At 43.6% G+C, this 21349-nt stretch overlaps 4 protein-coding genes and 1 long non-coding RNA gene across 10 annotated transcripts; 3 read left to right on the top strand and 2 right to left on the bottom strand.

Moving 5' to 3' along the window:
• Nucleotides 1–2: 2 nt before the first annotated feature.
• Nucleotides 3–6326, top strand: Ilers-m (Isoleucyl-tRNA synthetase, mitochondrial). 2 transcript variants are annotated; one of them, XM_076824263.1, is made up of 16 exons: nt 3–128; nt 297–656; nt 738–860; nt 953–1100; nt 1301–1505; nt 1603–1907; nt 2050–2216; nt 2282–2521; nt 2613–2785; nt 2882–3026; nt 3098–3255; nt 3321–3464; nt 4219–4435; nt 4538–4790; nt 4893–5074; nt 5612–6326. In XM_076824263.1, the coding sequence occupies exons 2-16, from the start codon at nt 432–434 to the stop codon at nt 5852–5854; spliced, it is 2928 nt and encodes a 975-aa protein (XP_076680378.1). In that variant the 5' UTR covers nt 3–128; nt 297–431; the 3' UTR covers nt 5855–6326. The 2 variants fall into 2 exon arrangements, with proteins under 2 accessions (XP_076680378.1, XP_076680379.1); XM_076824264.1 differs by having other exon boundaries at nt 16–128; nt 418–656.
• On the bottom strand, nt 6006–12095 carry Grip163 (gamma-tubulin complex component 6). Of its 2 annotated transcripts, XM_076824258.1 has the most exons (15): nt 11686–12093; nt 11404–11612; nt 11076–11323; nt 10872–11001; nt 10088–10471; nt 9886–9996; nt 9620–9790; nt 9252–9550; nt 8967–9186; nt 8645–8876; nt 8417–8576; nt 7020–8337; nt 6711–6920; nt 6455–6627; nt 6006–6361 (listed from the first exon to the last, which is right to left on the bottom strand). In XM_076824258.1, the coding sequence occupies exons 1-15, from the start codon at nt 11891–11893 to the stop codon at nt 6034–6036; spliced, it is 4401 nt and encodes a 1466-aa protein (XP_076680373.1). In that variant the 5' UTR covers nt 11894–12093; the 3' UTR covers nt 6006–6033. The 2 variants fall into 2 exon arrangements, with proteins under 2 accessions (XP_076680373.1, XP_076680374.1); XM_076824259.1 differs by lacking the exons at nt 6006–6361; nt 6455–6627 and having other exon boundaries at nt 6820–6942; nt 11686–12095.
• A 651-nt stretch (nt 12096–12746) lies between these two features.
• Nucleotides 12747–17327, bottom strand: Ir76b (Ionotropic receptor 76b). Of its 2 annotated transcripts, none has more exons than XM_076824741.1 (9): nt 16914–17327; nt 16300–16373; nt 15476–15652; nt 15150–15376; nt 14704–14813; nt 14401–14594; nt 14198–14303; nt 13935–14124; nt 12747–13470 (listed from the first exon to the last, which is right to left on the bottom strand). In XM_076824741.1, the coding sequence occupies exons 1-9, from the start codon at nt 16987–16989 to the stop codon at nt 12999–13001; spliced, it is 1626 nt and encodes a 541-aa protein (XP_076680856.1). In that variant the 5' UTR covers nt 16990–17327; the 3' UTR covers nt 12747–12998. The 2 variants fall into 2 exon arrangements, with proteins under 2 accessions (XP_076680856.1, XP_076680857.1); XM_076824742.1 differs by having other exon boundaries at nt 16300–16797; nt 16914–17325.
• On the top strand, nt 13540–15083 carry LOC143375533 (uncharacterized). 2 transcript variants are annotated; one of them, XR_013086927.1, is made up of 5 exons: nt 13540–14020; nt 14096–14354; nt 14438–14614; nt 14741–14825; nt 14925–15083. It is a non-coding gene; the product is annotated as an uncharacterized LOC143375533 (long non-coding RNA). The 2 variants fall into 2 exon arrangements; XR_013086926.1 differs by having other exon boundaries at nt 13724–14020; nt 14738–14825.
• Nucleotides 17328–17904: 577 nt separating the features above from the next.
• Nucleotides 17905–21181, top strand: LOC143375532 (uncharacterized). Of its 2 annotated transcripts, XM_076824743.1 has the most exons (6): nt 17905–18061; nt 18129–18334; nt 18573–18673; nt 18746–19723; nt 19815–19940; nt 20028–21181. In XM_076824743.1, exons 2-6 carry the CDS (start codon nt 18233–18235, stop codon nt 20314–20316), a joined length of 1596 nt encoding a protein of 531 aa, XP_076680858.1. In that variant the 5' UTR covers nt 17905–18061; nt 18129–18232; the 3' UTR covers nt 20317–21181. The 2 variants fall into 2 exon arrangements, with proteins under 2 accessions (XP_076680858.1, XP_076680859.1); XM_076824744.1 differs by having other exon boundaries at nt 17919–18334.
• The last annotated feature ends 168 nt before the right edge of the window (nt 21182–21349 follow it).

The following is a 21349-nucleotide window of genomic DNA, read 5'->3' as shown; positions in this document are numbered from 1 at the left end:
ACCGGCCGAATTCGGATCTGTTGGATTCAGGAACGAACCAGAACGGACAGTAGAGTACCTAACTTCTGGCTCTGATACCTACCACTTGAGCTCCTTTTCAAATTACACACGCATTCTCTATTTACGAGGTATTTCTTTTTTAGCATTCTAGTATCTATTAAGCCTTTTTCATGACGTAAAGTATACTTACGCGAGGCTCATCATTTACCGAGTTGCATGCCCATCCATTTCGTTCGTGTACTTGCACGGTATGTATGGGTGGTTCTTATTTACTCTTGGTAACATTTTTTTGCAAGATTTTCTTCGGGGCACCCTCCAGAATAGTTCCAAATAATTAGAAAAAAATCTGTGTAAAGTTTGAGCTCGACCGGATAACGGAAAAAGGTGCCCCTGGGTCCTATGTGGTGCTGATCGTAGATTATTCCGGCCCGATGAATATGCACAGACTTGTATTCAGGCAGAAGCGAACGTTGTTTACTACGAGTCGAGTTCGTAGAATAGTAAACGACCAACAATTAACCAGTAGTACAAAAGTAAAAATTACGTCCAAAAAAAAACAACAGAAATACACGGATACGGTCTTACTTCCACGTACCGAATTTCCAGCTCAACTTGACGGAAGTAAACTTATACAGAGGGATGAATATTTAACCAGGGTAAGTAAACGAGGAACATAGTTCCTATGAATTTTCCATCCATCACGCACGCCATCAGTGTCATTACGTTGTATTCATCAGAATTGTGGTTTTCCCGAATTGTACGAGTGGCAACGGAAGAATCTACAGGGACCGGATTTCGTTTTGCACGACGGACCTCCTTACGCGAATGGAACTCCACACATGGGACATGCCATCAATAAAGTTCGTACTTAAAAGATTTCAGAGTTAGAGCGTCGGGAAAAATCACTTTTGTAGCCACACGCGCGCCTTAACGCTTTGCTGTATTATTTCAGATTCTCAAGGATATAACATTGAGGAATCATGTTCTGCGTGGGAAGCGAGTTCACTACGTACCAGGCTGGGATTGCCATGGATTACCAATCGAGCTGAAAGCCATTCACGGCGTTAATATACAAGACCCGTTGGAAATCAGGCAAACAGGTACAGCCGGCACGGTGGACTCCAGTCTTTCGTATATTATTTTAGTACTACAGTAGAGCGTCAATTATCCTAACTGTTTGGTGCCGAGGTGGTTTGGAAATTCGACGGTCCAAATAATTGACGCTCCACTGTAATGCCAAAACACTAAATCCTTCCTTGCCGATTTGATTCTTCTTTTTTGTTCGCACACTTCTACTCAGCTCGAAGATACGCCGAACAAGCTATCGCGCAACAGAAACGAGCTTTCGAATCGTGGGGCGTGATGGCTGATTGGAGAGAATCTGGATGCTACTTTACAAATCAGTCTTCCTATATAAAAAATCAACTCCGTCAATTCATAAAGTTATACGAGAGGGGTATCGTATTCAGGGATTTCATGCCAGTCTATTGGTCTCCTTCTTCCAGGTAGAGAGAGAGAATACAGTAGGTTGGGAAAAGAATGTGTATCTTTACAGCTATGCAAACTCGACAAATAAAATACCACCTTATACCTCGCATACAGAACAGCATTAGCGGAATCTGAATTAGAATACAACAAACAGCATCAAAGTAAAGCCGCAATCGTACGTTTACGTGTGGCCGATTTTCCTGACAATTTGAGCTCGTTCAACGATCGCACCGTATACGCGCTTACGTGGACCACTACCCCGTGGACTTTAGTGGCCAATCAAGCTCTAGCTTTCTCGGCGGGTTCCACCTATTGTTTCGCCGAAGATGGCCAGGGGAACTTGAATGTCGTCGGCGAGGAGTTGTTGAAGAGCGTTGAATCCAAGATCGGTCCACTAACACCGGTGGCACGCGTCCAAGGTAAACGTGTTTCGTAACTGGCATCCCCTTTGATGCGCGTGTGTCGCTGTGTGTACGGACGAGCGATTCGAAAAACAGCTTTCCGAGTTCAAGTTACCGAGGAGTAGTAGTAACGACGAATCTATACACGTTTTCGTTTTAGGAAAGGAATTGGAGGGTACCACGTATTTTCATCCGTTGAACGGAACCAAGTTACCCTTTCTGGCTGCACGCCACGTTACAATGAACTTGGGGACTGGCTTGGTACATACCGCTCCGGCACACGGGCAGGAGGACTTTTTAGTTGCGATTGAAAACAACATTCCCGTTGTAAGTTGACTCTTTTCTATTTCTCCATCTCTCTCGATGTCCTGATTGTTAGCAATGTTTTACAGTTATCCCTAGTAGATGACAATGGTAGATTTACCGAAGCGGCTGGCTTGGAATTCCACGGAACAAAAGTATCGACAGATGGATGTACTGAAAAAGTCTTGGAGCGTATCGCTCGGGATGTATTGCATGTCGAAATATTCACGCATAGTTATCCGTATGATTGGCGAACAAAGCAGCCCGTGGTTATCCGTGCTAGCGATCAATGGTTCATTGATATAAATTCTGTGAGAGAAAAGATTATCGTAAGCAATCTATCAATCTTGTTGTCCGTTATCATGAACCTATGTGATAGTGAACGTCGATTAAAATACGTTTGCTTTTATGCTGTACAAGGACAGCATAACAGATGTAAAGGTGTATCCGGAATGCAACCGCAAATCTTTCACAAACGCCTTGCTCATTGGAATCAAGGAACGACCGTATTGGTGCATCTCGCGACAGCGCTCTTGGGGAACACCTATACCTGTACTCTGCAGCAAAAAAACTGGCAAAGCGTTTACGAACAGGTGCGCTTTGTAAACATACGTACACATAGAAACTCACGGTCGCTCTTTGCCTGCTTTGCTTTCCCTTTACCCGTTTCTTCTTGTTTCTTTCGGCAGAGCATTGGTCGAACGTTTGTGTTGTTCGATCGATCGATACGGTCCCGACTGTTGGTGGAAATATTCGGAGGAAGAGTTATTAGGGTCAGACGTGATCGCAGGCCTGGAGATCCCCGATGTGGATGATGACGTTGAAAAGGGAAAGGTGAAATTTCATTTAAAAATTCGCACAGCATAAATAATACTATTGTACGTACGTGTGTATGTATATTCCAGGATATTATGGATATCTGGTTCGACAGTGGTATCTCATGGTCAGCAGTTTTGCCCGAGGGCAAGGCGAATCTCTACTTAGAAGGATACGACCAATTCAACGGCTGGTTCCAGTCGTCCTTAATAACGTCCGTTGCTTTACAGGAACGGCCACCTTATCGGTGAGCGCACGCACACGCATACGTCGTACCGTGTGCATTCTTGTAATCTTCGGTTCGGCTTCTAGGGCGTTATTCGTGCACGGATTCGCAGTCGACGAAAACGGATTAAAAATGTCTAAATCGGTGGGGAATGTGATAAATCCAGATGAACTTTTACTAGGTGGATCAGACACGCAGAGACAGCCAGTGTATGGCGTCGATGTTTTAAGGTACGCGACGAGATTGTAGGAATTTAAGGGGGTAGGTTACCTCAGAATTTTCCAAAATTAGTTTTCAGGATGTTTGCATATTTCACTAGCTACATCTTTTCTACGTATTTTACGCGCAACCGGGCCTCGAAATTCCCGAAATTGAAGGAATTACAGTAAAAAATGTACGAGCCTGCATGTGAGATCGGATAACGGTGTCCAACTTTAAACGCGATTTAAAATCTGGAAAACCGTTCCAACGATTTGAATGAAAATTTACAGGGAGTTGCAGGAAACTGTTACCCTCCATGTATTGGGAGCACATTTTCAATATAAATTCTTAAAAGAAAGATAAAAAATATTTTTCCAACGAAAAAGAATAAAATCAGAAACATCCATATAAAAATTGTATTAATTTGTTTATCAAAATTTTGCTTCTTGCACGAGATGGAGACTGTCTTACAGATTCTAAAAATGCCTTTACTTTGTGTTTTACGTAATTTACCACGGCGCATCGCGTACACGCTTTCACATTTATATTTATAATTTTGTTTCCTATAAATATATTTAAAATTTTCTTTTGTGCATTGAAGTTAACGAAATGACGCTTAAAATCAGAACAAAATTTATCTCTATATTCATTTATTACTTCAGAATATGCGTTTGAAGAAGGGCCTGATTTTGGACTGTTGAGGGTAACCTGCCTCCTTAAATGAAACAAGATTGTAACGCACGATCGAACGTTATATTTCTTTACTTGTTTCCGGGAACGCAGATGGTGGGTGGCCAATCACGGATGTCAACACACGCAAGTGCCGGCTTCGAGGGCATTGCTCGATGAATGCAAACAGTCCGTTCACAGATTACGTTTGATACTGCGTTTCCTGCTGGGTGTTTCGTACCATTACCACGGCGAGGGCACGGAATGCGAACCGCGATACCGAATCATCGACAAATACATGCTGTATTCGTTGTATCGTTACCACGAAAAGGTAAGAAAACAAATTGTGCCTTGACTAGTTTCCTCGAGTCCCTAAGGCACACAGGCGGGAAGACGATATGTATATCCTGTAATTTATTATTATTACTATCAGATGCAAGAACATTACAACAATTATGAGTACCACCACGCGGGTAAAACGATCATGCACTTTGTCGCGAATGATCTGTCAGGTCTTTACTGCTACTTGATCAAAGATAGAATTTATTGCGACGAGGCGACATCTCCGGCACGCATCGCGGCCGTTCAGGTCGTAAGAGATATTATAACCGTTCTTGCGAGAACCATCGCTCCGATTCTACCGCATTTGGCGGAAGAGGTGTGGTTATACCACACTCTTAATCACGGTAATGTTGGGTGGATGTTATCAATTCTTTTTTTAATTCGAGACGATAGATCTCTCAACGGATCAATCATCTCCACGTTAATCTGCTTTTGTGGTTGCGCAGAGACGATACCATTGCACCATACCGCGTTCAAGATACCAGAGTCGTGGAACGATCCCGGAACCGCGGATCGCGTGGACGCGGCTATTCGATTACGGGACAACGTGACGAACATGGGCTGTAGAAAGACGTGGGAATTGTCCGCTACCGTAGAAGCTACAGAGGACGACTTTGCTTCGCTCTCTGTGAGTGTACATACCTATACACATACTTGATGGGGTCATTCTACTTTGAACCGCCGAAAAATTAAGCTATTTTTAAAGATATGTTTCTTAGTAACTGCAACATATAATGAAATAAATCTTTTGGGTTTTTATTAAGCTATTCTTATATTATACAAAAAGAATTTTTGCAATTTGTTTTATTTGTTTTTTTACAGTGTCAATATGGCACCTAATAAAAGAGGTATGTTCATGGCGTAGGTAATTTTCCCGGCTCAGATTTATAAGCCTCAGCCGGGAAATCACCTAAGCCATGAACATACCTTCTTTTTTAGAAGTCATATTGACGCTGTAAAAAAAAACATTAAAACAAATTGTAAAATTCTTTTTAATTTTTTTTCTATAATATAAGAGTAGCTTAATAAATACCAAAAAGATTTATTTCATTATATGTTGTATTCTACTATAAAGTATAATGACTCTTTAAGTAAGTACCTACGTAAGCATCAATGGAAGACTTTGTTGGTCTACACAGTGCTGTTTTATTTTTTACACACACAGCTCCTGCACGGCGAGGAAACATCCTCCATGTCCGAGTTGTGCGAAATATTGCAGTTATCGTCGGTAACGTTGTTGGAAAGCCCTACGATAACGGAAACGCGAATTCAAGTGCACGATACGCGACAAGTACGCAAGTGCGAAAGATGCAGACGGTATCACCCCGAGACTCCAGAGGACGGCGGTCTGTGCTCGCGCTGCGCCAGTGTACTTGCTAAAAGTGCACCGACACGTGCCACGGCCTAATCGAAACGAATTAGTTGAGGGCGAGATGTAAAAATAAATGCGACACGGTAGAACATTATCATCATGTAGCTGGGACATGAGGCGTGCCCCATCACTCTCTACGATGGGTTCGTGCGCGAGAGAAGGCGCGAGAACAAGAGGACGACGGAGCAAAAGTGAAAATTGTGATAATATATTATTCATTGTAGTTCCAAAGGACCCGCAGAGCAAGGATGAGTCGCAGCGGTCAAATCGTACATTTGATTTATATTCAGAGCGTTTAAGAAATGCATTAAATGCGGTTGATATCCGCTGGTAGCTAACTTGTACGCGACATGCGCCATGTACGCGCGTAGCTCGCAGAACGCTCGGTACATTTGCTCCAGCCTTTTAAAGTTCGGGTGAACATACCCCGTAGGTTTCACTGTCCAGCCTCGAGACCTTAATCTATTGTGAAATTTCAGAATAACTCTAAATATATTGTTCAAACATACGCGTAGTTTTTCACCGCGAGTGTTGAGCATGCATCTGTAAAATGAGACAAGATGAAAACAAAGCAAGACGTCACATGGTTCTCTCCTCGTTCTGATCCAGACGGAGATGAAGCTCGCGACTTCTTACCTCGAGAGTATCCGTTTTATGTAATTTACATGCGATAAATAAATCTGATCCACGGTCAAAGAATTTCCCAAATCTTTTTCGAATTCGGTCCAACTCGCATATAGAACGGTACAGGTTAAATAATTGTGCAAAGCGTTCATAAACTGCGTCATCGAGTGTCTGTACAATTGCAGCTATCGACGAAACAGAGAAATTAACGATTAACTTGGGAAGATTAGATTTCTCGATATTCGCACTCTCTCACGCCCACACCCACCTTATGATACTGTTCCGACGTAGCTGCTTTTCGTTCTCCCTTCAGGATACCAAAGTCTTCCTGCAACACCCACGAAACTCGGCCACTCGTTATTAAGAATTTAAACACTTTACCGTACTGCTGCATAACCGTGTCGTCCAGTATGATGTTTAGCGGCCAATTTATCTTGTAGTTGAGAGAAAGACAGTCCAACGCGGTTGGGTCCGATATCTGCGCGCAGTATTGAAAAGGCCTAGTACGTACACGGCTGCTTTGTTTCGAAGCACCGATCTCGATCCGATTTGGTAATAAAAAAATACTGAAACTTACGTGCAACTGAGCCGGTGTATCCGTCGCCGAGAGGCTGAGAAGTTCCGAGTTAACGTACACATTGTTGAACGAATTAACGAGCGCTCGTTCCAACAGATTCGTTAACGTAGCGGAATTGAACAACTCGACGGGTATCGAGATGTCGTATAAGCGCGCGTAGAGGGAATCCGTCAAGCTCTTTGCGAACTCCCCGTTCAACAAGAAGAAGTAGCTACGCAGACTGTGCAAATGTAACAGCAAGTTATTCTCTTTCAGGAAGTACTTGATAACAGCGTTGTTAACCAGACGGCTTTGCACATTCAGAGGTATACGAATCGACTTTTCCAGATATGCCTGCAGAGAGGTGTGATCAATTATCTCGACGTCGGCAACGGACAAACAAGGAGCAGCAGCAGCCGTCGTCACCGAGGGCGACGCGGCAGTGAAGTCGGCCCCTGTTGACGGAAACGGAGCTTCTCGAGACCTCGAATCATCTTCCTGTACGTCCGTTGTGTCTGTGTCACGCGCGTCCGAACTAGGGCTCTGTACCAGCGAAGCGAAGTTGTTATCATCCGTGGTACAGGACATCGGTGTTGTAAAATCGCTCTCTCGACGTAAGGGATCCACGGTCGCTTCGTCGTCGTCGTCGGAATAATCGCTGGCCTTCCTAGCCAGGTTATTCGCATTACGTCGTTGTAACTCAACGACAACAAGCTGGTTGTTGTTCGGTGTCATGTCGCAGCCCAAAGATCCCCGGTATTTGCTCGTTCGCGACTCTAATGTTGCTAGAGCCGTCGTATCATCATCGACCGCGGAGACATTCAAGAAAGTGGGCCTCTGGATGGTCGTCGATGCGCCGTCATCTTTATCATAGACGGATAGACGGTGTAAAATATCGTCCGGCGCTTTGCTCGCGTAAGGTATCGTCGTTTCGAGATCGTAAAACAAATCTATATCGGCGGTAGCAGCGATCGAATGTTTGGGGAACGCGTCCTCGCTCAGTCCCTCTGATCTTCGATGATTACCCAGAAAATCGCGAAAGCCGTCTTTTTCGTTATCGCAGTTGCCTGTAGTTTCGCGGGACGCCGTTGTCCCGTAGTTTTTGTTTTCATCTTGGAACGAAACGGGAGTCTCGGTCAAGGAGCGTAAAGTGATTAGCGAACGAGCTCCTTTAATAACTTTACTAGGCACATCCCGTGAACAATTGTTTCTCGTCGCAATCATCAACGCTTCGACTCTCTTGTCGCGGTAAGTCATTCTTTTAGCGCGCCATCGAGAACGCATGCAACGCTTATCAACGTCCTCCGTCAGGCTCTCGTAGTAATTCAGAAGGCGGGTTCTGTAAGCAAAACGATATTACACATTATTATTGCAAATTTGTAGAATTTATGAATAAAATAACCAACTGAAAACAGTACCGTTCATTATCTTGTCCGGTTTGGCAAATTACCGCCACCCTATTCGACGATTCGTTTTCCTTCTCCTTTCGTCGTCGTAGCGTGGTGGAAAATTGTTCCTTCAAACTCGACAGAAATTCGCGTTTCGCCCGCGCTACTTGCTTCAACGCGTCTTCTCGTTCTTCACAAAAATCCAGAAATGTGTGCGTCGTTTCATTGCATTGGGGAAGGAAGGAAGGACGCGCTTACCATGAATTCTCCGTAACTTATCGCACTGAGCGCGAACGACGAAGTCCGCCGTTTCCTTCTCCGTTCGTTTTTCATTCAAGATAGCCGTGGAAAGGTCAAGAATCGGGCCGAGAGCCAGTTTGCCACTTGACTCGTATCGCCGGCATCTCGACGATTGCTCGTACAACGCGTCGACGCTCAAGCAAACCTTTACTTCAGGCTGCTCGGTCACGCAAACGTGGCACACGGGATTCTAAATCATCGTCGTCGTTCACGCAAAGTTGAATACGATACGATAATTTTCGTCCCGCGTCTCGTCGCGTACGCAGTGCTGCGCGCTTACCTTGGTGTCGCAGATTCTTAAAAGTCGCACCGTCTTGCCACATTGGAGTATCGATTCCGCTAGATCGGTCAAGAAGCCTGGAACCGCTTCGTTGCAAACGCTGAAACTCTTCGTCCAAAATCTTTGACTCCTATTGCGCAAATATTGCGGTCGCACTTGTATCATAAATTCTCCATAGATATCGTCGCATATTCCTTCGAACATCCATTTCTGTAAAAACCTGCGAACAAACGGATGGCGATTCTACAGGCCACGGAACAGAGGAGTAGTGGGTAACGTACGTACCTGAAGTAAACTTCGCAGCAAGCCTTTAACAAAGAATAAAATACCAAGGCAACTTTGGGATCCGTAACTTTAATCGCTTCGTTATAGATTCTAGTCAGAATCGTATTTCCTTCCCTAAACGCGCACCCATTCTCTTTGTAAAGTTCGCAAAGCTTAGCAACCTTGGCGATTAGCACAGCAACCGGGCGTACCTTCCGCAACGTCTCCAGCAATCTCTCTTTCTTATCGTGTCGGGAGAAAATTCTTAACAGTGCCGCCTGATAATAAAGTAGTAGCTCTTTTATGTTCGCACACATCGCCTGCGAAAGAAGAAACGACCGTCCAACAATCGGTTTATAAAGAGGCTTTTACATAATTTCGCTTCGAACCTTGTATATAAGCCCTTCTTGTATTAATTTGCCATTCCGCTCTTTCGGCTGAACAAAATGCGTCAAGAACTTGAAACAGTTACCCCAATTAACAGCTTCCTGGCATATGTTTTCCAATGATTCCGAGCACGCGCCATACACGCTAATGCCTTTTCGTAGGCTGAATCCAGTCTACAAAATCACGGATTAATTGCGCGCGTTCAATTCTCATTAATCTCAAACTTGCTCAACCAACTCTGTTGGAATAGATGTATATATATATATACCGTGTGCGTGTATTCAAAGGTGTCCGATTCTATTCCAATCAACATGGACTCGATATCGTTGACAAACTTTTTCGTAGAAACTTGTTCCAGCAGCGGTATAGCGTCCATCACCTGCGGTGTGAAAAGCAAGAACAGAGTTAAAATACATCTAGCTGATACGTCTGTAGAGAAAGTGGCGAGACTTGCTCCTCCTCATCCTCACATTCCCTGAGAGCAGTGGCAGACTATTCATTTGCTTCACTTTTGCCAGATATATCGCCGCCGCTGGCGTATCGGTCACGAACGTTGACTCTTTGGCGGCCGGTAGTACCTCTCCGAAACACTCCCACGTCCGGTAATCCTCCAAAGCAGTCGCATCGGTATTATTACCGTCGACCTGGCTCCATATATGATTCCAAACATTTGTGGTATCGTTTAATTCGTCCGTAACGGTAGTATGATCGTAAGACTTGCACGCGCGTAAAACGCTCTCGGTTTTCGCGGCAACCGTGTCTGTATGGGCTGATGGGAGATTCAAATAACTCGTCACGAGCCCCTTTTCCCAGGGAACAAAAGCTGATTCGTTTTGTTCCTCGTCCCCGAGCATCTAAAAGAACAAAAAAAAAAAGGGAATAAGAAATCGACAGAAGAGTAAAGGTGCAATTTCCACGTGACTTTCAGCATCAAGCATAAAAGCTAAACTCGGTTTAGGTGATTGATTTTGACGCTCAAAACGAGTGTCGAACGTCAGCATAAAATTGCACCTTAAGGGGGTAGACACGGGTAATGCAGCTAAAAGAGTTTTTTACAAAATCGATCATCAAACAGTCGAAATTCCCAATACTGCCAATTACATGTGACAGCTAACCCGATTATACTGCTTTAATTTTAGCCACCAGATTGCGTAGCGGAAATAAGAAAATGCCAATACATCGCGCGATTTCTATGCAGCTTTTGTACGTACGTTGTAGTTCTTTTTTTTTTGTTATTCGTAAGATTCTTCTCACCACTATTTCCTGTAAAACGTACATGTCCATGATCGGAGTTGCCGTGTAATTTATATTCGAGGATATCATTGCCTGCGACGACATCGTCTCGAACGCGTGGGTCGACGCGAAAGCAGGAGCAACGGGGGTGCTACAATACGCGAAAAGTTATTTTCAAAACGGTCTCGAGCGGCCGAGACGATAATAATTTTGTATAAAGCTTACCCGATGTATGTTTCGGCGTCGATGGCGCCTCTGGATATTATTGGGCCACGCGAAAAGCACAATTCATCGATGACAGACTGCGTAGGGGCGGCGCACGCGATCGGAAGCCTCCGCGGTTCCAGAGTCGCTTCAAATTTATCCGACAATATAAAGCATTCCATGGGATACATTTGGAACGGAGGTACGTCGTCGTCGGTATAACGAACTTCCGGTACAGCAGGATTCGGTTCGTTGCAATAAAATATGTTCTAAAACAATGTTGAGGAAACGGATCAAACAGGATGAAACTCACGGCAACGCATCGTCGGCACTGAAAATCTAGATTTACCGTTATCGGCGTCAGATTACTTTTGGAATCTTTCAGTCGCAGTAATAGTCGCAGCACAGGATAAACCGACGACGTTTCCGAAAACGAGGACTCTTCGAGTTCTTGTAACAGATATTCCAAGGTGGCAGCATCGCGGGCACGTCTTGTTCCCACTTTCAGTACAAAGGCGTACTTTTGTATCTCTACGATGGGATCTGTTTCCTCCAACTCTGTAAAACAATATACAAACAGAGAAATCGTAATGACGATCAACAACGGTGGCGGCGACAAGGCAAAAGTCACCTTCACTGAGAGCTGATACATCCGCTTTCTTTTTGTTTAATAATATTTCGAAAGCTTTCGCTCGAAGGCGTTTTATCGCTGTAACGTCAGAATCGTAAGTAAACCGAGGATATCGACTGTAACAAGGACGATACAGTAGTTGCAGTATGTGTTTACTCAATTCGGTGACGAGACCGTAAACGTCGATACTATCGCCGTTGACGTTCATGACTGCGAGCACAGTGCACGCTGTTCCTACGAGCTGAAGGAACGTACGCCGATTTATTCATTAAATGCAAGGAATCACGCGACAGTACCGTTGCTTGTGATCATTTCACAACTAGTTACAACTACTCCGCAACGTCTCCATAACCTCGCACCGCCAAGGAGCGAGGACGATGGAGAAAAACAATGTCCAAACTGGTCAAAACGATGGTGGGGAAATCTGTTATGACGCCGTGACGTCGGACCAATCAACCCTCACTTGGCTTGGCGCTGGCGTCGGTTGGTTTCCCAACTTGGCGTTGATTGGTTTGACGTCCCGGCGTTTTCACCGCCAAGCCAAGCGTGGCCGCAGCCAACCAGCGTCGCCGTTTATTGTATAATTAGTTGTTTCTACCGAAATCAAAGTAGGATTAACGCAAAATAAAAAAAAAACAGTAAGAAATATCATTTCATTACAAATGACTTGCTGACGATACGAAAAGCGTAAGAAATAGAGTGCCAGAAATATAAACGCTAGACCACTACATTCAGGGGCGTCAGGAGCCTTTTTTCCAAGGGGGGCAACTTTGGGATGATGGTAAAGAATAATATACCCCTCTTGCTTTTTTTAACCCATTTTATAGTGCTAATTTAATTAAAAATTTAAAACCGAAATTTAAAAATATTCCTTTCATTAGTATAAACTTAATAAAGTTCAGTTTTGAAAATAAGCGATTTTTTCTCAAAAGCCGGGGGGGGCAACTGCCTCTTTTGGCTCCTCTCCCCCCCCCCCCCAGACGCCCATGTCGATCAAACGTTTATGACAATTATACACTCGCAAAGTATATCACCTTAATTCTAATAATTAATATCCTGTATAAAATATAAATAAATACCATTTATTTCCTGTATAAACACTTTTCTCCGCGGTTCGCGGAACATACATAACATTACGTAGAAAACTCTGCGCGAAAAGCAAATTCGAATTTCAAAACTTTGAAAAACTCCAGAAGTCCCGTACATCGCTCGATACTCAAATGATCACATCGTGTATAATGTGATATTCGGTAAATAAGAAATTATTTGAAGATATCACTAAATCCTCGATATCAATATAAGTATTATGAATATCAAGCTGTGTATTGAAAGAGGAAAGCAGAAGGTGTTCCAATGGGGACGAATCTCCGATCCCCCCCTCTATCCGTGACCACATAGTAATTCCTCCCATTAATAAATTGCTGCTTCCTCTGCATCAGAATGTTCCCAGCGTTCTGATAAATCGCTGGCGGGCTTCTCTTCATTAAATCCATCCGCTTCTGAGGATTCTTAACCGATAGTACTTGTGGCTTCCCTCCCACCTTATGCTTGACCCCTTTTCCCCTATTCTTCACTCGACTCGACACGAAGCCGAATATTATTTCGAGTAGAAAGAGAATCGCAGCAACCGCGTACCCAGCCACGACAATCTTGTACGTCAGAAGGAGATCGGTGTTCCGTAACTGCCTCTCGGTCGAGCGAAGATCGACTGGACAAATTTCTGCTAACGGGAGTTCCTTCTCTTGCCGATGCTGTATGATACCGGTCTCCACTAATCTCAGCAACCTATGATTAAACGAATCGATCAGAAGTTCTTAAATCGAAGTGACCCATGAACCACAGGACCAGTGATGCCAGAATCGTGGGACGTGGGACAAATGGTTACCCCCACTATGACCTACCGTCGTCTCCCACTATGGCCTAACATTGTCCCCCACTTTCTTCCCATCGCACTGCAGAAAAGCATATGCCTACTCCTATCCGTGTTCACGGAAGCCCAACAGACAGCTCACATGGACAGGAAGGAGTAGGGATATGCTTGTGTGAAGTGCGATGGGAAGAAAGTGGGGGACGACGGTAGGCCATAGTGGGAGACGACGGTAGGTCATAGTGGGGTTAAGCATTTGTCCCATGCAGAGTTCGGAGAGAGTCGGCTCCAATGATGGAGGGGGAAACACATACATAAGTGGTGGTTATGTGTGCATGAACTCCCACGATTCTGGCATCACTGCACAGTGCACAGGACGTACATTTTATTAATGGGCTTCTCTACAACCGAGCCGTTGGAGAAGCCAAACGCACGGTTGATCGCCAGAATGCTTCCCGGCATTATAACGTAAGTGCAGCGCGAACTGTGTTCCAAATGATTGCGTGTTTTGTTCACGTAATCGTTGAATATTAATGTCTGCAGGTAATGAGCTTCTGCTAGGAAAAGCCTCTCTGAAAGAAAAGCAGCGCATTAGTAACGGATCAAGTATTCATTACGTCTCGCAGATCGGTATTCAATGCGTACTAGTAGTAACAGATTGTAAAATCGCATTCGACGGCTGGTAATACTTGAAGACGCCTTTCTTTTGACGCCTGCTCACGTTCAACAAGCTTAAGTCGTTGTAATTCTCCTGGAAGCGCAAGAGATTCCGCAAAGTGGAATAAAGATCTTCAAACTTATCGTCTTTATCCTAAATACTTCTTTGAATTATTCTTCTAAAATCTTACCTGAGAGAGGAGGAAATCTATCGTGCGCCCTTTGTAGGTGACCCAGCTGTATCCTTTATGGACGATGTCCTGCAGGGAACTGATGGATAGTGTGAACTGAGGCTTCGTCAGAAAGGCCGTGAGGTTTGCAGTGTAGAAGGATGTTAATATTAATATAAAGATCCACCAGGTGGCAAACAGCATTCGCGTTGAGTCTGTGATTCAATGAAAGGTGGTCTGTATGATTCGACTTCAAAAGCATTCAACAATTGCAGACGCAATTGCAATTTTGCAAAAACACAATTTCACTGGTGAGTGAATTACCTGTGGTGGCGACTATGTTCGTCCCTTGTTTCAGAAGGGAACTGTAGACGAACCAGAAGCAGGAGGATAAGCTGAAGTTTTCAGAGTTCGGATCGTGCCACAGCTTCGCTCTGTATTCAAAGGTGAAATTAGTTAAGGGGTGTTTTCGCGAATTTTTTTAAATCAAACAATGCAAGTAAATTAATGTATCGCTTATTATAGTTGATATGTACATATTGCAGGGTAAAGAAACAATTTTTCAATCAAATTCATAAATCCGTTTTCGGTATACTCTTCGTGAAAATGTGCGCTGCGGCAAAATCGTTCCTGTGGCGCTGGACCTCCCCTTAAGCTAAGAAAAGGAACGCTCAAACGGAAATATTCTGATCCAGAGACCTCCTCGTTTTGAATTTTAAAAGTATCTTAGAATAAAGTTTAAATTACTTTGTTGCAAGGGTTTTAAACACCTGATAGTGGCAAACAGATAGATAACAGGTCCCACGAAGATCAAGGAGGCTAAAACCAGCAACCAAACGGTTCTTTCGAACGGTGCTAAGAGGCCTGAACCAGTAGCCGACTCTTGGGGCCTTTTCATCACGGCTGTTAATCGGGTCTCGTCCAGCGAGGCGCTGAACGTGCAGTACCGTCGCATTTCTGGTAGCACCGGAAGGAACGCGACAGCTAAGTCCACCTCCTGTATAATTTAAATGCGCTGTTATTTTGCAGTAAACAATTAAAAAAGAATGAACCACTTTCCAGTGCTTTACAGTATTTACAATTTAACAGGACGAACCTTCTTGTAAAGCAAACCAAGGACACCATTATCCTCGTCGCCGAGGATATGCCTCCTGGGTGGAACAATGGTGTACGTGAAGTTCAGCTTCGAGCTGATCAGATCGAAGATATAAAACGCGTATCCTTTGCCAACCCACGTCCCGTTCTCCTCTGAGACCCCGGAGAACGGCATATCCTGCAAGAAGGACATGTTTTGAATTTATTCTGATGAATAGATAAGGAGTTTAAAGGTCTGCCGCGTAACCAAATGCTTTCGCGGTTTGTTTTGCGTAGAAATTTTTTATTAAATTTCTGCTTCGGATGTTTAGAGCAGAGATGGCAAAATTGTTATTTAAATACAAATTTGGAATGAAGAATAAGAGTTAAAAGAAGTATTCGTTACGTGATCGAATAAAGTTAAAGCAACATTGATCCGTTATTTAAATAATTTTTTAGTTGATATCTAACTTTGGTTTAGAGACGCCAAGGTGACAGACATCGCGATATTATTGCCGAGTGACACGATAACTGATAAGTGATACCGATAATCGAGCTTTAACACGCGCGTAAGGGTAACCCGCATATTTAATGGTCGGTCAATTAAAGCGAAACTTATAATTTCTGTTGAGTTCCGCAGACCATCTAATGTTGATGCTTTATTTAATTCTTATTGGGCACTACGTTGCAATGATTTTTAGCTCCTTGCATATTGCAGCTCGCGTGCAATCGATAGGGTGTTATTACGGTAATGATAGGCCATTTATTTTGCAAGTGGAAAGGGCGACGAGAATGAAGCAACAGCTCTCGAATGTGAGCTCGTCGGTCTTGGACGATGCAACTTACGTTCCAAGATGTAACTGTTACGTGGGACGGCATCGAGGTGTCTTGCTTATCTTCTTCATCGCTTGCCGTTTCACCTGCAAATGTGACGCAAGAATGAGAAATTAAAGAGACTCCCTGAAAATCACCCCTTTTTTATAAAATAAGGTGTAAAGGAAGCTAGTGGTTAATTCAAACAGAAATAGCGAAGGCAGGACTAGATTACTGAAACATCGATTGAATAATAATAGTGAATATAACTTTGCCGAATTCAAGCATGGAGTTCCATCAAATCGATAGATTTTGGCTATTAACTCCCAACAATATATATACAATTTTCAAGCCCCTTTTCAATAATTTAATATTCATTGAGAGTGTTTCTATATCCGAAAAATAAACGAATCGATAGAAACTTTATTAAAAGTTTCTCTACTTCCTTAGACATCCCTTTAAACCCCTAAGAAACATCCAAATGAATACTAAAACACATGAAAATATTTCCATCTCCGTCTCCAATAGTTTCTAAAAAAAAATAAATAAAAAAATATAAATATATTAAATTGATTCAAGTTTTACTTATAAATTAAAATGAAGATCTTATTCTCCGAAACAACGCCCGAACTTAAGGGGTCGCGTACCTTGGCCCTCGACGTAACGGGCGCATTGTTGCGACGAGAGGAGCGTTGCAGCAAGGAGCGCCCGGAGGATGTGCATCCTTCGATAATAACAGCAACTACATCCGCCTTTACGCGTTAGACGACCAACATATAGGATCGTCAATCCACACGACAGACAAGGTGTCAGGGGTGAATCGATACTGACGTGTCTGCTCACATCCTTGCTGACTGTGACCCGCCCGACGTCTACGCAGCGGGGCAGTCTGACGCATTAACACCTTACACGGGGTGTCCCGCAATTCGTGACACGCCCATCGAGAGATAGATCCCTGAGAAACGAATCGATAACGCGAAGTGAAGTTTGCTCGCTGTGATCTTCGTTTTCGAGAAAATTCGAATTTAAATGCATGCGAGATGTGCGCGCGCATCGCCCGCGAGAATATTTGAACTAGCTTCTCGTAAATTTCAAATAAATTACAAGTAAATTACAATAAACGACCGATGTACATAACTTTCCTCCACAAATAAATGAAACTGAAGAGAAAACTAATTTAATAGCCGCGTCGAATGTCACCTGATATTCCCCGTTGCGAAGAATTTAAATGCCGCGAAGAATGCGCGGCAAAATTCAAATCGTTCGAAGTAGAATTCTACTTAAAATACAGTGGAACTTGCGAAACTAATACCATCCCGGAACAATTCCCTCAAGACTCAATCGTTTAACTAATAATCGACAATGCTTGGCAAACTCGAACGCTCCTGCATCCACGCACGCGCTCAATTACAAACTATATCTCCAGGTCCTAGGGAAACCATTTCTCCGCTGCATTTCCAACGTGAATATAACGATCGTTTTATCCAACTCGGAGGGCTTAGAAGTTAAACGATACTTTCCAGCTAACGCAAGGAGAAATCTGTACGCTACTCGGGCCGGATTAAACGGGCGTCTATTCGAAAGAATACACACGTTGAGCGCGAAGTGCGCATCCCCTGGCAGTGGTTCTCAACCATGTGTCGGCAGGCGAAACCCATTGTAATGGTGGACAAAAAAGGGACAGCGGCCCGGGTGCACTGAAATGACAACAAGTGATTGATATTATTGACGACGGGTAGAATGTGAGGTGCGAGAGGACAGGTGTTTTTGGCGCGAACGGGAGCGCACTTCGCTGGTAAGTAAGCCCGGCGGAAGCATCCCGCTGGCGGGGACGATCGTGTACCGGGGGCCTTTCATTCAAGGTGTAGGGAGAATTCCTTGCCGGATCGCTGTCGGTGATTGCCAGGTTATGTGAGCTATAGGAAACACGACGTCATTAGCCAATCTCCCTGGAACGCTGGCCAGGATGGGCCAGGGCACGGACACCTGCACCGAGCGGCCGACCGAAGTCAGCGTCATCAGATTCGTGTCGAGGAACCGCACCATCGAGGAGATCGCCCCGAAAAAGGTGAAACCGCCGGAGCCATTTAACGGGTTCAATGACCCCCAACTCAAAACAAATCGCCGCTACGTTTATCCACCTCTGCCGAGTTATCCGACCGCTTGCTTATCCGCTTCTGCCATTTCGCGGGTGGAATGACAGGCCTGTAATAAAAGGCAACCAGAATCGGGAATATAAATTACGTATAACTATAATGGATGTTTCTCTATTTTTCTTCGCGACCATCAAGTGTTGTCTTTTGCAGGAGGTGTATACCTGCAAGCAACGAGGCTGCGGGAAGATATTTACCAATCAGGACGAGTTCAAGACACACGAGGCTCTCGAGGCTTTAAAGATTAGGTTTATGTACGTGGGCTTGTATCCATCGCGAGTTATTGCGAACAAGGGGTGATGGTGATCGAGGGTTTTATTGTTTAGCTGTCGCGAGCCAGGATGCGGAGAAGAGCTGTCCGATCCTGGGAGCATGTGGCGCCACTATCAAGAATGGCATAACAATGAGACAAATGTATTTATATGTCCATACACGAATTGCGGGTCTTTGCATTCAACCAGTAGTAATCTAGAAGAACATATCGAAAGCTGCCACAGACAACCGCCGACACTGCCAACGGAGCCAGAAGTGATATGCTTCGAGGACACCGAGAACGTAATGGACGAGGAAGTTGTACAGAGCACGGAGGATAGCTACGAGAAGAGAACGAACGAGACCTTTGGGGTAAAGGGGAATCAGTACGAGGATAGCGAGCAAAGTATTCTTAGAAACGACAATGTACAGCAACAGAAGAAAGAGGCCGCTCACGATCAAAGTGCCTCGAACGACAGCCCGAACAAGGAAGAGTATTCCTCCGCCACCGAATCTTTAAACGAGCCCAGTGGATTCTCTATGACGGAGAATCTGATCCTGAGTACAGAGAATTTTCTATCCAAGTACGAGGGCAACGCGAACAAGTGTTCGCCGGAATTGCAAGTAGAACATTCCCAAGAGAAGAGCAACGTAGTTTACGTGAACGGTGACATCACCATCACGAAGAACTCGAAGAACGAGGCGTGTAATATGAATTCGAGGAATCAGGAGCATAGAATAGAGCTGGATAATCTTGAGAGAATCTTCAGAACTGATCTCGAGGCTTCGAAAAACGAGGAGAACGCTATAGAGACGAACAGCAACTGTTCGGACGACGAAGAGTACACACCGAAGAAGCAGCGAATGTCCAGATACAAGCAGGAGATCTACAAGTGTGCCGTCAATGGCTGTGGGAGGAAATACAAGTACATATCCCATTATCGTCATCATCAGGACAGTCATAAATTAGTAGCCAATACAATTAATTCGAATTCTAATAAATCAATAGTGAAACTAAAACAAGGGAAAGCTTCGACGGTCAGTTTTTTCTTGTAAGTCGCAGAATATTTCTACCTAGTAAACAGAGGCTTATATTTTTCCTAAATCAATCGCTTTACTCGTTGCTTGTTACCCAACAATTAGATGCAAAATTCCTGGCTGCGGGGCGCAAGTGAGCAATGTAACTGGTCTATGGAAACATTACCAGGACAATCATGCTAATTCGAAACTGCCAGTAGTACATGGGACTAAAAATAATGAAGTATTTCGGTAAGCTGTTTGATTATACATTGAATTTCTCTCCTGTGGCGATGCTCGAAACGTATTCGTGCGTCTTTAAAAGAGGAAATGTTTCAGGTGCAAAATCCCAGGATGCGAGACAGAGTTCACTACGACCGTAATGCTGTACAAGCACTTCAGTGAAGTGCACTCGAATGGTACTGGCAATAATGCTAGCACAAACACAAAGACTGGAAATGGGAGTAGTTTTCATTACACTGAAATGTTCAAAGATGACGCTACAAGCCCGCAAGCAAACTTTAAGACTGACTTTAAGGCAAAGCATAATATTAATGTAAATGATTGTACGAAAAGCACCGACGAGCAAAGATTATCGTCGGCGGTTAAAAAGGAGGCTCGAGATTGATTCGGGACAAACTAGTGTCTTTAATCCGCGATGATAAATAATTGTAGCAGTTTAAATCTGGGTACTTTACGAGGGCCGTGGGCGCGCTCGATTTACGAAACGAATTACTGTTCCTTCCCCTCTGCGAGCTCCGCCGCTCCTCTTTATTCTCCATACATTTGACTAGTCACTTTTTATTACGCTTTTATTACTACTTTGAGCGCAACGGCCCTTGTCAAGTGTTCGTAACTTTATGACTCTAACTATAAATTATAGAAACGCTGAATAGAGAGATAACGCTCAAGAGCTATCTGAGTCGTTTTTCTGTGACTTCTATGCTTATTCGAACCTTCAGCAGCGGTGTAACATTTAAGGTTTATTACAAGGAAGATAAAAAAAGCGTTAGTTTTCCAACAAAGAGCATACAGGTGTCTTTAGTTATTCTGGAAAGAAGCCTCACATTCGTAACATTCTGTTCGCACTACGGTGCAGGTTTATAAAAGTATTAGATCGACTTCTAATTTGTAATACTTGACCAGCTCGGAAGCGCGAAAAGCAACTCAGACAGATTCGAAAAGTTATGTCTCGATCGAACACTTAATGAATGCAACAGTAAATACAAAAAGTGATGGCAAATTTGAGAACGAAGCGCAAAGAGAGAAGAAAGGACTTGCTGCAGTAATTTATGCGCATGTTACATAAAAAAAACTCTTGACTTTCCATACTAATTTTTACTATTTTATATTATTGTATCATTTTGATGTAATTTATATTACATATGTCGTTGTAGTTACTGTATTAGATACTGTAGGGTTGTAAGTATTACACATTTTTATTTGTATATCTGTAGGTTGAAAAATAAAGTGCAATAGTGAGTTGAAAATAATACTCCAGTCTTTAAATTCAATTATACACAAGGTGATCTAAACAGAAGCAACCCTATCCCCTTTACTTTCACGATTACTTTATGAGACAAATAAGGTGTAATGATACTTCAAAAGTTCTCTTCCTTCAGGGTAATCAAGGTTATCAATATCTTTTCAGATAAAACTAT

Source organism: Andrena cerasifolii, chromosome 12, assembly GCF_050908995.1.
Source record: "Andrena cerasifolii isolate SP2316 chromosome 12, iyAndCera1_principal, whole genome shotgun sequence".
NCBI classification, from domain to species: Eukaryota; Metazoa; Arthropoda; class Insecta; order Hymenoptera; family Andrenidae; genus Andrena; species Andrena cerasifolii.
Note: the sequence above shows the minus strand (reverse complement) of the source record. Positions and strands in the feature narration are given on the sequence as shown.

What these genes read in the sequence shown, in the direction of transcription:
- Ilers-m (XM_076824263.1), top strand. Translation starts at nt 432, where the DNA reads ATGAATATGCACAGACTTGTATTCAGGCAGAAGCGAACGTTGTTTACT. An exon ending in TTGAAAACAACATTCCCGTT is followed by an intron (nt 2,217 to 2,281) that starts GTAAGTTGACTC and finishes AATGTTTTACAG; the next exon opens with TTATCCCTAGTAGATGACAA. An exon ending in CAGGAACGGCCACCTTATCG is followed by an intron (nt 3,256 to 3,320) that starts GTGAGCGCACGC and finishes TTCGGCTTCTAG; the next exon opens with GGCGTTATTCGTGCACGGAT.
- Grip163 (XM_076824258.1), bottom strand. Translation starts at nt 11,893, where the DNA reads ATGAACGTCAACGGCGATAGTATCGACGTTTACGGTCTCGTCACCGAA. An exon ending in TGCTGCGAAGTTTACTTCAG is followed by an intron (nt 9,187 to 9,251) that starts GTACGTACGTTA and finishes GTTTGTTCGCAG; the next exon opens with GTTTTTACAGAAATGGATGT. An exon ending in CGTCGGAACAGTATCATAAG is followed by an intron (nt 6,628 to 6,710) that starts GTGGGTGTGGGC and finishes TTTCGTCGATAG; the next exon opens with CTGCAATTGTACAGACACTC.
- Ir76b (XM_076824741.1), bottom strand. Translation starts at nt 16,989, where the DNA reads ATGCACATCCTCCGGGCGCTCCTTGCTGCAACGCTCCTCTCGTCGCAA. An exon ending in TAGATTTCCTCCTCTCTCAG is followed by an intron (nt 14,304 to 14,400) that starts GTAAGATTTTAG and finishes TTGCGCTTCCAG; the next exon opens with GAGAATTACAACGACTTAAG. An exon ending in GAGAAGCCCATTAATAAAAT is followed by an intron (nt 13,471 to 13,934) that starts GTACGTCCTGTG and finishes GTTTAATCATAG; the next exon opens with GTTGCTGAGATTAGTGGAGA.
- LOC143375532 (XM_076824743.1), top strand. Translation starts at nt 18,233, where the DNA reads ATGGGCCAGGGCACGGACACCTGCACCGAGCGGCCGACCGAAGTCAGC. An exon ending in AGGAGATCGCCCCGAAAAAG is followed by an intron (nt 18,335 to 18,572) that starts GTGAAACCGCCG and finishes TGTCTTTTGCAG; the next exon opens with GAGGTGTATACCTGCAAGCA. An exon ending in TCGACGGTCAGTTTTTTCTT is followed by an intron (nt 19,724 to 19,814) that starts GTAAGTCGCAGA and finishes CCCAACAATTAG; the next exon opens with ATGCAAAATTCCTGGCTGCG.